At 45.1% G+C, this 15,381-nt stretch overlaps 1 protein-coding gene across 1 annotated transcript in view; it reads left to right on the forward strand.

The window, feature by feature from the left end:
• Window positions 1-15,381, forward strand: part of LOC121573697 (nectin-3-like protein) — a 76,212-nt gene that overhangs the window by 59,422 nt on the left and 1,409 nt on the right. Inside the window, exons 6-7 of the mRNA XM_045222486.1 lie at window positions 5,557-5,701; window positions 11,599-11,701. Of these exons, the coding sequence (XP_045078421.1) occupies window positions 5,557-5,701; window positions 11,599-11,701 (248 nt within the window). The remainder of the gene's footprint in view (window positions 1-5,556; window positions 5,702-11,598; window positions 11,702-15,381) is intronic.

The raw sequence follows: 15,381 nt of genomic DNA on the forward strand, positions 1-15,381 counted from the left end.
ACCCCCTTGGCATTTTTCATATTTTGCTGCCTTACAACCTGGAATTAAAATGAATTTTTTTGGGGTTTGTATCATTTGATTTGCACAACATGCCTACCACTTTGAAGATGCAACATATTTTTTCTTGTGAAACAAACAAGAAATAAGACAAAAAAAACAGAACTTGAGCGTGCATAAATATTCACCCCCCCACAGTCAATACTTTGTAGACCCACCTTTTACAGCAATTACAGCTGCAAGTCTCTTTGGGTATGTCTCTATAAGCTTGGCACATCTAGCCACTGGGATTTTTGCCCATTCTTCAAGGCAAAACTGCTACAGCTCCTTCAAGTTGCATGGGTTCCGCTGGTGTACAGCAATCTTTAAGTCATACCACAGATTCTCAATTGGATTGAGGTCTGGGGTTTGACTAGGCCATTCAAAGACATTTAAATGTTTCCCCTTAAACCACTCGAGTGTTGCTTTAGCAGTATGCTTAGGGTCATTGTCCTGCTGGAAGGTGAACCTCCGTCCCAGTCTCAAATATCTGGAAGACTGAAACAGGTTTCCCACAAGAATTTCCCTGTAGTTAGCGCCATCCATCATTCTTTCAATTCTGACCAGTTTCCCAGTCCCTGCTGATGAAAAACATCCCCACAGCATGATGCTGCCACCACCATGCTTCACTGGGATGGTGTTCTCGGGGTGATGAGAGGTGTTGGGTTTGCACCAGACATAGCGTTTTGGACTATTTTGTGTATGTCCATTACATGAAATAAAAAAAATTTTTAAATTTAAATTACAGTTTGTAATGCAACAAAATAGGAAAAACGCCAAGGGGGATGAATACTTTTGCAAGGCACTGTAAAGTTAATTACTTTGCCACATTTGTTGCAGTTTTACATTAGTGCCTTATTGCAAACATGATGCATGTTTTGGAATATTTTGTATTCTGTGCAGGCTTCCTTCTTTTCACTCTGTCATTTAGTTTAGTATTGTGGAGTAACTTCAATGTTGTTGATCAACCCTCAGTTTTCTCCTATCACAGCCATTAAACTCTGTAACTGTTTTAAAGTCCCCATTGCCTCATGGTGAAATCCCTTAGTGGTTTCCTTCCTCTCCGGCAACTGAGTTAAGAAGGACGCCTTTTTCTTTGTAGTGACTGGGTGTATTCATACAGAATCCAAAGTGTAATTAATAACTTCACCATGCTCAAAGGGATATTCATTGTCTTTAATAGGTGCCCTTCTTTGCGAGGCGTTGGAAAAACTCCCTGGTCTTTGGGGTTGAATCTGTGTTTGAAATTCACTGCTCGACTGAGGGACCTTACAGCTCAGTTGGTAGAGCATGGCGCTTGCAACGCCAATTCAATTCCCACGGGGGGCCAGTATGAAAATGTATGCCCTCACTAACTGTAAATCGCTCTGGATAAGCGCTTCTGCTAAATGACTAAAATGTAAAAAAATTATTGTATGTGTGGGGTACAGAGATGAGAGAGTCATTCAAAAATCCTGCTAACCACTATTATTGCACACGGAGTCCATGCAGCTTATTATGTGACTTGTTAAGCACATGTATACTTCTGAACTTAGTTAGGCTTGCCATAACAAAGGGGTTGAATACTTACTTATTTACTCAAGACATTTCAGCTTTTCATTTTAATTAATTAGTAAAAAATTCTACAAACATAATTCCACTTTGTCATTATGGGTATTGTGTATAGGCCAGTGACACAAAATCTCAATTTAATACATTTGAAATTCAAGCTGTAACCCAACTAAATGTGGAAAAATTCAAGGGGTGTGAATACTTTCTGAAGGCACTGTATGTCATCACGACATGACTTTTCCAGAAACTGTTATTCTTTTTGCTCTGCTCTTCTTTCAGTAGATAGTCTATGAAAGTTGTTCAAGGTCTCATTCACGGTGGCCTAATACTATAGTACTGAGCGGACTGTTAATTTAACACCAGCTCTCCAACAGTAATGATTTTCAGTCTGTTATGCTTAAATTGCGTTTAAACCCCCAATGAAAAAATCTATTCATTGATTTGTCTTATCTATCACCTTCAGCAGATACAGTGAGGGAAACAAGTATTTGATCCCCTGCTGATTTTGTACATTTGCCCACTGACAAAGAAATGATCAGTCTATAATTTTAATGGTAGGTTTATTTGAACAGTGAGAGACAGAATAACAAAAAAATCAAGAAAAACGCATGTAAAAAATGTTATAAATTGATTTGCATTTTAATGAGGGAAATAAGTATTTGACCCCCTCTCAATCAGAAAGATTTCTGGCTCCCAGGTGTCTTTTATACAGGTAACGAGCTGAGATTAGGAGCACACTCTTAAAGGGAGTGCTCCTAATCTCAGCTTGTTACCTGTATAAAAGACACCTGTCCACAGAAGCAATCAATGAATCAGATTCCAAACTCTCCACCATGACCAAGACCAAAGAGCTCTCCGAGGATGTCAGGGACAAGATTGTAGACCTACACAAGGCTGGAATGGGCTACAAGACCATCGCCAAGCAACTTGGTGAGAAGGTGACAACAGTTGGTGCGATTATTTGCAAATGGAAGAAACACAAAATAACTGTCAATCTCCCACGGCCCGGGGCTCCATGCAAGATCTCACCTTGTGGAGTTGCAATGATCATGAGAACGGTGAGGAATCAGCCCAGAACTACACAGGAGGATCTTGTCAATGATCTCAAGGCAACTGCGACCATAGTCACCAAGAAAACAATTGGTAACACACTACGCCGTGAAGGACTGAAATCCTGCAGCGCCCGCAAGGTCCCCCTGCTCAAGAAAGCATATATACAGGGCCGTCTGAAGTTTGCCAATGAACATCTGAATGATTCAGAGGAGAACTGGGTGAGTGTTGTGGTCAGATGAGACCAAAATCGAGCTCTTTGGCATCAACTCAACTCGCCGTGTTTGGAGGAGGAGGAATGCTGCCTATGACCCCAAGAACACCATCCCCACCGTCAAACATGGAGGTGGAAACTTTGGGGGTGTTTTTCTGCTAAGGGGACAGGACAACTTCACCGCATCAAAGGGACGATGGACGGGGCCATGTACCATCAAATCTTGGGTGAGAACCTCCTTCCCTCAGCCAGGTCATTGAAAATGGGTCGTGGATGGGTATTCCAGCATGACAATGACCCAAAACACACGGCCAAGGCAACAAAGGAGTGGCTCAAGAAGAATCACATTAAGGTCCTGGAGTGGCCTAGCCAGTCTCCAGACCTTAATCCCATAGAAAATATGTGGAGGGAGCTGAACGTTCGAGTTGCCAAACGTCAGCCTCAAAACTTTAATGACTTGGAGAAGATCTGCAAAGAGGAGTGGAACAAAATCCCTCCTGAGATGTGTGCAAACCTGGTGGCCAACTACAAGAAACGTCTGACCTCTGTGATTGCCAACATGGGTTTTGCCACAAAGTACTAAGTCATGTTTTGCAGAGGGGTCAAATACTTATTTCCCTCATTAAAATGCAAATCAATTTATAATTGTGTTTATAATGTGTTTTTCTGGATTTTTTTGTTGTTATTCTGTCTCTCACTGTTCAAATAAACCTACCATTAAAATTATAGACTGATCATGTCTTTGTCAGTGGGCAAACGTACAAAATCAGCAGGTGATCAAATACTTATTTCCCTCACTGTATGAAGAAATTCTAGGGATACTTTACGAACCAGATTCGACAACCCACAGTGCAGACAGCAGGGTAGTGCACAATCTAAATTAATGTGAAAATATTTAATTTAGCAATCAGTTCGTTCTTAAATAAAGATTGAGCTCGACTGTAACAAACAGAGTAGTGGGGACCACCAGGACTGTTCCCCACTGTGCTGCTAGCTGGTGTCTGATAGGGACAGATGCTTGAGAGGGTGACAGACCACGACCACCCACACTTCCTGTCCCGCCTCCTCGTTCCATCTGATCCGCCCACTACATTAGCATCTGCTCCCTCAGGGCTAGCTGTTGTCCCAGTAACCACGTGACCCTTGACCTTGCTTGTGGTGATTTTAGGGTGGGCAACTGTCTCAGGGGCATCCGCTGGCCCCTCTCACCCTAAGTTTGACCTATATAGGTCAGTGAGGTGTGTTCAATCACCTCTGGGGTTTAGGATCGCCCTGACCTAACCTGGGTTAGGAGCGGGGTTCGGTCATAAACTTCTGCTTCCCTCTGGCTTTTCAGGGGGATTTGGGATTGGCTCTGTCTGTCAGCACTTAGCACTGTTCTGAAACCAGTGGATTAGGAGATTGAGTGAAACATTGAGACCCTGAGAGAATTAACCCTCTACCTGGGTCAGTTTGTAGTTTTGGAATGCATTGCCACGATGGAGTGTTATAACCTTGGTGGTTTTTGTCTCTATCACTGTCTGATCCTCTTAAAGGTGTTGGTCATGGAAATGTTAAGCATGGACTAGGCCAGGAGGACACAGGATCCTTATGATCACCCCTGACATCCACACACCCTACAACACACTCCTCTTACCTACAGACCTCACACCTGTCTCCGGCACCACCACCCCTCTCAGCTCATAGGAGCAGTATCTACGCTCTGGCCGTGTCTCTGATCAGACGTACGTTGGCTAAGGTGGGCAGAGATAAAGAGAGTCTTAAGGTCATTATGCTTGACTCATCATCTGTTGTCATGTTTATCAAAGGGAGAAGTTACTATGGCCCTTAGAGGACTGTCTGACTAATACCTCCTCTCGTTTTCACTCCCTCGTCTCATTGGAGCCTGTGTTCTTCACTGCTCTGTAGTGAAGTGTGATCTTCCTTTGCGCTCCTGCTAAAACCAAAACCCCTATTGTCGGCCATGTGAGGTGTGTGTATAGAGGAAGATGGAGGGAGGAGGGGTGTACATGGGTCGACCCAAGGTCCCAGGCTGTTTGTTCTGCATCATAATTTAGATGTTATTTTTGATTCTCGTCTCTTGGCTGTCACATTCTCTTTACCCTCGCTCTCCCTCCTCTCAGCCCTCTTTCATGCCACTAACTGATAAGAGTTGTGTGTATGCCACTTGGTTGTATTAGTGCCCTCCCCACTTCACTGGCCACAGGCTAGGGTTCTGTGAATGTAATTAATCATAATTAATCATAATCATTGCTAATCCCCTCTCTGGACCCCCGACATGGATAACGAGCATGAAATCTAACAGAGTCAACAGAGAGAGGTTGCCAAACCACCTTACGTGCACAGGAGCAGGGAGAAAGAGGGATGGAGGGAGGGAGGCTGTGGTGAAAAGTGAAGTATTGGAGACCTGCAGGGGAGAGCCTTCAGCAGGAGCAGCATGGAGCCCCTAATTACACTCTTACTGTAGTTAGTACTGCTGGGAGACAGAGCAAGTAACCTGCCTGCAGCACACAACAAACTCTCTCTCTCTCTCTCTCTCTCTCTCTCACACACACACACATCACACAGCCTCTTAAACCTACATTTACACTCCTAGAATGTTCCTGGATTTGTATATTCTCACTTTTTTTCTGCATGATATCCACACTGCTCTTTTACGTGGTGTTGTCTGTGCTGTTTCCTATCATCCGTCTGTTCCTTTCCAGACCAGTCTCAGGAACAGAGGTATAACTCCATTGCCGTGGCGGGGGCAGTGATGGGGGTGGTCCTCGCCCTCTTCCTCATTGCCGTCTTCACCATCATCATCCTCACCGCACGGAAGACCTCGCCCCCAGCGTACACAGACAAAGTGTGAGTTAAAGTGATGTCACTGTATAAAGTGATGTCACCGTATACTACGGCAGTAGCTGATCAATTAAGCCATGAGTTAATATCATCAACTGATATATTTTGTGACTGTATCATATCAGCATAGAGTTACGGTCTAACTTAAATCCAATGGGCTTTCCTACACATACTGCGTTTTCAGTCATTCCACTACGGCGTACCATAAAATGGCGTCTGGTGCAGGGAAGTAGAGAGGTGGTGGTACAAGATTGAGGGGTGACAGGTAATTACAGTCTTGGCAGGAGTTCTTTGTCTTGCTGAGTAGGTTTCTATTGCTGGACCTGCACTCATGTTAACATTGGGGCAAGGAGAAAGAAGGAACTTTTAGATTCAATTATTTACAGTACATGAGAGTTGGGTCACTCCCTGCCCAAGAGTTCTGTGACTGGCATCTGACCGTGTGTGTAGGTGGATTTTAGTGATTAGATAGATTCTAGTGATTTGGATTCCACAAAGGAAGTGGCTAGTATAATATTTTTCTACTCATATCTGTCCTCCTTGTAGGATTAGGTTTTATGTCAGACACACACACATACACACAAATACACACATATGCACCCAATGAAAACTAGCTTTAACCAGAGAGTGCTTTAACCAGTCTACCCTCCAGTTGAAACTGCATTTCCCAATACAGGATGTGAATCAAAACAATAGCATGTTTCTCTCATTGGTTTATCCTCCTATTACACCATAGATATGGAGATCCATCCGGCATCTCTATCCCCACAGGGATTACATCATCTCTGTTTCCCTTTTGTTCTTGAAAGGCCTCCTCAATTTCACACCTCCCCTGTCTGTCTGCATTTCCTCACCCTCCATTCACAGATTCAGTTTCTGACACCCGGGATGAGCTGGCCAGTCAGCCGCTCCCGTTCCATAGAAGTGGGCGGCCCCTAGCGGAGCATCACTCCCAGATTATGTTCTTCTTGAGGGAGACAGAGAGACACAGTGAGCTGAGGAGGATGTGTCATGTGGGAACAGTCAGTCTTTGGTGCTACAGTCTTTATTACTGTACATTGCACACTGTTAAACACTGCATGCAGGGGAGGGTTCAATTACATTACAGATTAATGTAATGTACATTAATTAATAAATGAATATACAATACAGTACATTCATGTACATTACAGAGAATGCAAGTTGTTGGGCTGCAGGCAGTTCTGCTGAAAGGCTCTCGTTCATCTGTCATGGTAGCAGTTTAGGATAAGGCCTACGGAGACTCTCTCAGCTAGCGGGAGGTGGGGTTGTTTGGATGTATCAGGTTGAAAGCATTTAAGTGTGTGTGTGCACGTGCGTGTGTGTGCATGTTTGATTATATGTATGCAGACGCTCTTATCCAGAGCGACTTACAGTTAGTGAGTGCATACATTTTCATACTGGCCCCCCGTGGGAAACGAACCCACAACCCTGGCGTTGCAAGCGCCATGCTCTACCAACTGAGCTACAGGGGACTAATGCTGATAATAAGCCTAGATTGTTTCATTAGTTTTGCCATTGATCCAAGGTGTTATTTAACTGTTATGGTAGTAGTCTGATCGCTTTGTTAAATCTCGACTCTCTGGTTCTTTCACTGGAGTTTGGATTCTACAGCTGTTTGTCCCCACGGCCTTGGAGCTGGCGAGTGTGAGAGCAGATTCTCAGTCTGACTGTTGGAGAGGACTCTAATACATCCAGTCTGGCCAAAAGAAACACGACCCTGATCTGAAACCCAGTATTGAACAGCTGTGTGCGAATGGGAAAAAATGCTTTTCGTGTCTGCATGCGTGTGCCACATAGCTCTACTACTCAAACACACACACACACACACACACACAGACTCAGGTCCAGACGGGTGTGTCTACTCTACTCTGGGCCTTCCTGGTGTGTGTCTGATGCCAAATAAAAGGCGGTCGTCCTGAGTGTGACCCTGCCTGTGTGTCCCTGAGGGTGTCTTTGTAGACCCTGTGGGCCCAGCTGAATGGTTCCAGGCCTCATCCCTCTCTGTCATCACACACACATTAAAGCCCAGGTCTTCTCCTAATGGATCCGGTGCACTCTACTGTCACACAGCCTACTGTGGGAAACACACGAAAGGTCATTAACTATACATCAACCATGTCTTCTCTCCAGGTCTCATCCAAGTCAGAGAGAAGGAGAAGGAGACCTAGGAGCTCCTATGCCTTGCTATGCTGAGGAGCAAGGCAGTTATAAATCAAATCAAATCAAATTGTATTTGCCACATGCGCCGGATACAACAGGTGTAGACATTACAGTGAAATGCTTACTTACAAGTCCTTAACCAACAATGCAGTTTTTAAGAAAATAAAAAAAAGTGTTAAGTAAAAAATAGATAAGTACAAAATAAAAAATAGCAAATAATTAAAGAGCAGCAGTAAAATAAAATAACAGTAGGGAGGCTATATACAGGGGGTACCGGTACAGAGTCGATGTGCGGGGGCACCGGTTAGTCGAGGTAATTGAGGTAATATGTACATGTGGGTAGAGTTAAAGTGACTATGCATAAATAATAAACAGAGTAGCAGCAGCGTAAAAGAGGGCAATGCAAATAGTCCGGGTAGCCATGATTAGCTGTTCAGGAGTCTTATGGCTTGGGGGTAGAAGCTGTTAAGAAGCCTTTTGGACCTAGACTTGGCGCTCCGGTACCGCTTGCCGTGCGGTAGCAGAGAGAACAGTCTATGACTAGGGTGGCTGGAGTCTTTGACAATTTTGAGGGCCTTCCTCTGACACTGCCTGGTATAGAGGTCCTGGATGGCAGGAAGCTTGGTCCCAGTGATGTACTGGGCCGTACGCACTACCCGCTGGAGTGCCTTGCGGTCGGAGGCCGAGCAGTTGCCATACCAGGCGGTGATGCAACCAGTCAGGATGCTCTCGATGGTGCAGCTGTATAACTTTTTGAGGATCTGAGGACCCATGCCAAAAACTTTTTGAGGATCTGAGGACCCATGCCAAATCTTTTCAGTCTCCTGAGGGGGAATAGGCTTTAGGGTGATCAATCTTTTTAGAAATCAATGATTATGATGAGAGGTAATAAATGAACACAGGTCCAAGTGTATATCAATCAATCAATCAATATTATTTTATATAGCCCTTCGTACATCAGCTAATATCTCGAAGTGCTGTACAGAAACCCAGCCTAAAACCCCAAACAGCTAGTAATGCAGGTGTAGAAGCACGGTGGCTAGGAAAAACTCCCTAGAAAGGCCAAAACCTAGGAAGAAACCTAGAGAGGAACCAGGCTATGAGGGGTGGCCAGTCCTCTTCTGGCTGTGCCGGGTGGAGATTATAACAGAACCATGCCAAGATGTTCAAAAATGTTCATAAGTGACAAGCATGGTCAAATAATAATCAGGAATAAATCTCAGTTGGCTTTTCATAGCCGATCATTAAGAGTTGAAAACAGCAGGTCTGGGACAGGTAGGGGTTCCATAACCGCAGGCAGAACAGTTGAAACTGGAATAGCAGCAAGGCCAGGCGGACTGGGGACAGCAAGGAGTCACCACGGCCGGTAGTCCCGACGTATGGTCCTAGGGCTCAGGTCTCTCAGTTGGCTTTTCATAGCCGATCATTAAGAGTTGAAAACAGCAGGTCTGGGACAGGTAGGGGTTTCGTAACCGCAGGCAGAACAGTTGAAACTGGAATAGCAGCAAGGCCAGGCGGACTGGGGACAGCAAGGTGTCAGCATGCCCGGTAGTCCTGACGTATGGTCCTAGGGCTCAGGTTCTCAGAGAGAAAGAGAGAACGAGAGAATTAGAGAGAGCATACTTAAATTCACACAGGACACTGGATAAGACAGGAGAAGTACTCCAGGTATAACCAACTAACCCCAGCCCCCCGACACATAAACTACTGCAGCATAAATACTGGAGGCTGAGACAGGAGCGGTCCGGAGACACTGTGGCCCCATCCGAAGAAACCCCCGGACAGGGCCAAACAGGAAGGATATAACCCCACCCACTCTGCCAAAGCACAGCCCCCGCACCACTAGAGGGATATCCTCAACCACCAACTTACAATCCTGAGACAAGGCCGAGTATAGCCCACAGAGGTCTCCACCACAGCACAAACCAAGGGGGGCGCCAACCCAGACAGGAAGATCACGTCAGTAACTCAACCCACTCAAGTGACGCACCCCTCCTAGGGACGGCATGAAAGAGCACCAGCAAGCCAGTGACTCAGCCCCTGTAACAGGGTTAGAGGCAGAGAACCCCAGTGGAGAGAGGGGAACCGGCCTGGCAGAGACAGCAAGGGCTGTTCGTTGCTCCAGAGCCTTTCCGTTCACCTTCACACTCCTGGGCCAGACTACACTCAATCATATGACCTACTGAAGAGATAAGTCTTCAGTAAAGACTTAAAGGTTGAGACCGAGTCTGCGTCTCTCACATGGGTAGGCAGACTGTTCCATAAAAATGGAGATCTATAGGAGAAAGCCCTGCCTCCCGCTGTTTGCTTAGAAATTCTAGGGACAATTAGGAGGCCTGCGTCTTGTGACCGTAGCGTACGTATTGGTATGTACGGCAGGACCAACTCGGAAAGATAGGTAGGAGCAAGCCCATGTAACGCTTTATAGGTTAACAGTAAAACCTTGAAATCAGCCCTTGCCTTAACAGGAAGCCAGTGTAGGGAAGCTAGCACTGGAGTAATATGATCAAATTTCTTGGTTCTAGTCAGGATTCTAGCAGCCGTATTTAGCACTAACTGAAGTTTATTTAGTGCTTTATCCGGGTAGCCGGAAAGTAGAGCATTGCAGTAGTCTAACCTAGAAGTAACAAATGCATGGATTAATTTTTCTGCATCATTTTTGGACAGAAAATTTCTGATTTTTGCAATGTTACGTAGATGGAAAAAAGCTGTCCTTGAAACAGTCTTGATATGTTCGTCAAAAGAGAGATCAGGGTCAAGAGTAACGCCGAGGTCCTTCACAGTTTTATTTGAGACGACTTTACAACCATCAAGATGAATTGTCAGATTTAACAGAAGATCTCTTTGTTTCTTGGGACCTAGAACAAGCATCTCTGTTTTGTCCGAGTTTAAAAGTAGAAAGTTTTCAGCCATCCACTTCCTTATGTCTGAAACACAGGCTTCTAGCGAGGGCAATTTTGGGGCTTCACCATGTTTCATTGAAATGTACAGCTGTGTGTATGTATGTTTTTGATCAGTGGGGGAAGGTTGCAAGAATGAACTATGACATCAAGCTGCTTTCCAATTCTCTGGAGTGTGAGAGTCATCACTACAATTATAGGAAGTACATCCACAGCCTAATATTATACATGTCACTGTGTGTATGACCTGGGTGAAGGACAAAGATTTGGAGTTAGAGAAAGAGCAAGAGAGATGATAATACAGCTCTCCGAAACAGGAGTAAAGTGTAGAGGAAAGAGCTGACAGTGTAGTGGAGGGAAGATGCTGTGGTGGTTGTGTGGGGCAAAGTAGGAGCTGTCTGTATCATGAGGATGGTTTTGACAACTAGTGTTTAGAATAGGATTCGTTGGAGGGGAGTTGGTCAGTGTTTTGCTGGTGGAGGGGGATTGATGTTGAGGGGAACTTGAGGGGGGTTTGAAGGATGTGGAAGGAGATTAGGTTGATTGGCAAGCCAAGCGTGAGGTGAGCCTTGATTAAGGGATGGATGTTAACCTAATCACTCTATTTAACCCAGCTTAGCACCTGTCGATTCTAGCCTGTAATTGATTTCATTCACAGTGGAAACCGTTCTTAACAATTTAATTAATCTGGCTCATCCACTTTGCAATTACCTGGTTTGCCATCTCACAATAATATGTCTTAAGGTGTGAGTTATAGTCACTGTCTGCTTACATTTTAAGAGCGACAACCAATGTTTTTTATTTTCTCCCGTCTCCCTGCAGGATTGATCTACCTCCGACACACAAGCCTCCTCCTCCCTACACAGAGAGACCCCCAGCCATCCCTCTGGCTGTCCATGCACCACAGGTGGCCTCCCTGTCACAGGTAAACACTGCACTGTACTATTATTGAACACCTCCCTCTGCAACTGGATCCTGGATTTCCTGAAGGGCCGACCCCAGGTGGTGAGGGTAGGCAACATCACCTCCGCCACGCTGACCCTCAACACGTGGGCCCCACAGGGGTGTATGCTTAGTCCCCTCCTGTCCTCCCTGTTCACCCACAACTGCGTGGCCACTCACGACTCCAACACCATCATCAAGTTTGCTGATGACACGACGGTATTAGACCTGATCACTGGTGACGACGAGACAGCTTACAGGGAGGAGGTCAGTGGCCTGGCAGTGTGGTGCCGAGACAACAACCTCTCCCTCAACGTCAGTAAGACCAAGGAGCTGATCGTGGACGACAGGGCTGCAATGAAGCGTGTCGAGAGCTTCATGCTCCTCGGGGTCCAAATCACTAAGGACTTGAAATGGTCCACTCACGCGCACAGTCGTGAAGAAGGCGCGACAGCGCCTCTTCCCCCTCAGGAAGTGTAAAGGTTTGGCATGGGCCCTCAAATACTTAAAAAGTTATGCAGCTGCACCATTAAGAGCATCTTGACTGGCTGCATCACTGCTTGGAATGGCAACAGCACCGCCCTCCATCGCATGGCGCTACAGAGGGTGGTGCGGACAGCCCAGTACATCACTGGGGCCGAGCTCCCTGCCATCCAGGACCTCTATATTAGGCGGTGTGAAAGGAAGGCCCGGACAATCGTTAAAGACTCCAGCCACCCAAGCCATAGACTGTTCTCTCTGCTTCTGCACGGCAAGCGGTACTGGTGCATCAAGTATGACACTAACAGGCTCCTGGACAACTTCTATCCCCAAACCATAAGACTGCTAAATAGCTAACATAATGGCTACACTGACTATCTGAGTTGACCCTTGTATTGTATTTATTTTTTTTGCACTGTCTCCATGCACACTCACAGGACTCTACACACTCACGCACACTGACGCTCCAACACACTTATAACATGCACACACATTTATACTGACTCTACACACATGCACACACACTCACATACAATCATAATTTACGCTGCTGCTACTCTGTTTATCACATATCCTGATGCCTAGTCACCTTAACCTATCCATACAGTATCTACCTCTATCACTCCAGTATCCCTGCACATTGTAAATATGGTATTAGAACTGACCCTGTATATAGCTTGTTACTTAATTTTTACGTCTTGTGTGTTTTTGTTCTCTTATGTAATTGTTAGTGCTTCATTGAGCTTGCAAGAAAGACATTTCACTGTACTTGTGCCCGTGACATGAAAACTATAAACTTTATTATGTGTAGGGTTGCAGGTGGAGCTAGGGTTAGGGTTACATCTGGGGTTAGGTTTGTGGTTAAGGGTTAGGGTTGAACAGTGATGTGGATATGAAGCTAGGGTTAGGTTAGGGTTGTTGCACTACACCACACTGCTCCTAACAGCCCACATGAAAAAATACTACAGTTTACTATAGAATATTATAGTACTTACTATAGAATTCTGTAGTAAACTGTAGTGAAATGTAGTATACTGGAGAATGCTATACTCCACACTGTAGTATCCCTCGATCATGTGTAGTACTTACTATAGAATTTTGTAATATACTGTAGAATACTATACTACACGTAAGGGATAATCAACGAGGGGCTATGTGTTCTATGGAAAATAATGAACAATGTGGAAGGTGTTCCACGACGCGCTAGCGGAGTAGAACTGACCTTCCACGGAGTTGCATTATTTTCCAGACAACGCATAGAGCCCCAAGTTGATTATCCCTTTAATATCATGGCTATAATTTAACACATTTGCTACTAGAAATGTGTTCATTTGCCAGTTGAAATGTGTTCAACATCCACTGAAGTAGCTAGAAAATTGACTAGATAGCTACAGTAGTTGCCGTGGTAACCAAACAAACAGGCTTGCTAGTTTAGCTAACCAAACCATCAGTCCTAGCTTGCTATTATGAAAATCGAATTCAACAATACCAATACTGTTTTCAATTCGACTTTTGCTTTCAAAAGCCGCTCAAACAAAACTTGTAAAAATGATCTATAGCCATTGAATTCTACCGTGCAAATACACTGTGCGTTATAGGGAAATAATGCACACTCTAGAATGCCCTTCAAGCCAATCAGAAAGGAGTATTCAACAATGCCATGGTATAAACTGTATTATAAACTGGGTGGTTCGAGCCCTGAATACTGATTGGCTGACAGCCGTGATATGACAAACCATTTCTTTTGACTGTTCTAATTACGTTGGTAACCAGTTTATAATAGCAATAAGGCACCTCAGGGGTTTGTTGTATATGGCCAATATACCACGGCTATGGGCTGTATCCAGGCACTTCGTGTAGCGTCATGCATAAGAACAGCCCTTAGCCGTGGATTTATTGGCCATATACCACACCCCCTCGGGCCTTATTGCTTAAGTATCCCCCTCAATCGTGTAGTGCTTACTATAGAATGTTGTAGTATACTGTAGAATACTATTGTAAATACTACAGTAATGTCCACAAAAACACTACATTGTCCGCAAAAACACTACAGTTGTTTTACTATAGTAATACTACATTATTTAATTTGCATATACCCCACCCATTCCCATCCCCCATATCCCAATTTGTGCCACCCATGACTGAGAAGTATAGACCATATACTGTATTTTGTTCCATACATGTTACAGAAAAGAGCAGTAGCTCTGAACTATCCAGACTCCAGTCCTACCTACCTATAGGTTATGGAAAATGTGTTCTTTCAGTATTTGTAGTGTAGGTTTCCTCAAGTCCCCACTTCTTTGTCAAAAATAATTTGATAAGTAATTACTACAATATACACTGCTCAAAAAAATAAAGGGAACACTTAAACAACACAATGTAACTCCAAGTCAATCACACTTCTGTGAAATCAAACTGTCCACTTAGGAAGCAACACTGATTGACAATACATTTCACATGCTGTTGTGCAAATGGAATAGACAACAGGTGGAAATTATAGGCAATTAGCAAGACACCCCCAATAAAGGACTGGTTTGCAGGTGGTGACCACAGACCACTTCTCAGTTCCTATGCTTCCTGGCTGATGTTTTGGTCACTTTTGAATGCTGGCGGTGCTTAACTCTAGTGGTAGCATGAGACTGAGTCTACAACCCACACAAGTGGCTCAGGTAGTGCAGCTCATCCAGGATGGCACATCAATGTGAGCTGTGGCAAGAAGGTTTGCTGTGTCTGTCAGCGTAGTGTCCAGAGCATGGAGGCGCTACCAGGAGACGTGGAGGAGGCCGTAGGAGGGCAACAACCCAGCAGCAGGACTGCTACCTCCGCCTTTGTGCAAGGAGGAGCAGGAGGAGCACTGCCAGAGCCCTGCAAAATGACCTCCAGCTGGCCACAAATGTGCATGTGTCTGCTCAAATGGTCAGAAACAGACTCCATGAGGGTGGTATGAGGGCCCGACGTCCACAGGTGGGGGTTGTGCTTACAGCCCAACACCGTGCAGGACGTTTGGCATTTGCCAGAGAACACCAAGATTGGCAAATTCGCCACTGGTGCCCTGTGCTCTTCACAGATGAAAGCAGGTTCACACTGAGCACATGTGGCAGACGTGACAGAGTCTGGAGACGCCGTGGAGAACGTTCTGCTGCCTGCAACATCCTCCAGCATGACCGGTTTGGCGGTGGGTCA

This window comes from Coregonus clupeaformis, chromosome 9 (assembly GCF_020615455.1).
Source record: "Coregonus clupeaformis isolate EN_2021a chromosome 9, ASM2061545v1, whole genome shotgun sequence".
NCBI classification, from domain to species: domain Eukaryota; kingdom Metazoa; phylum Chordata; class Actinopteri; order Salmoniformes; family Salmonidae; genus Coregonus; species Coregonus clupeaformis.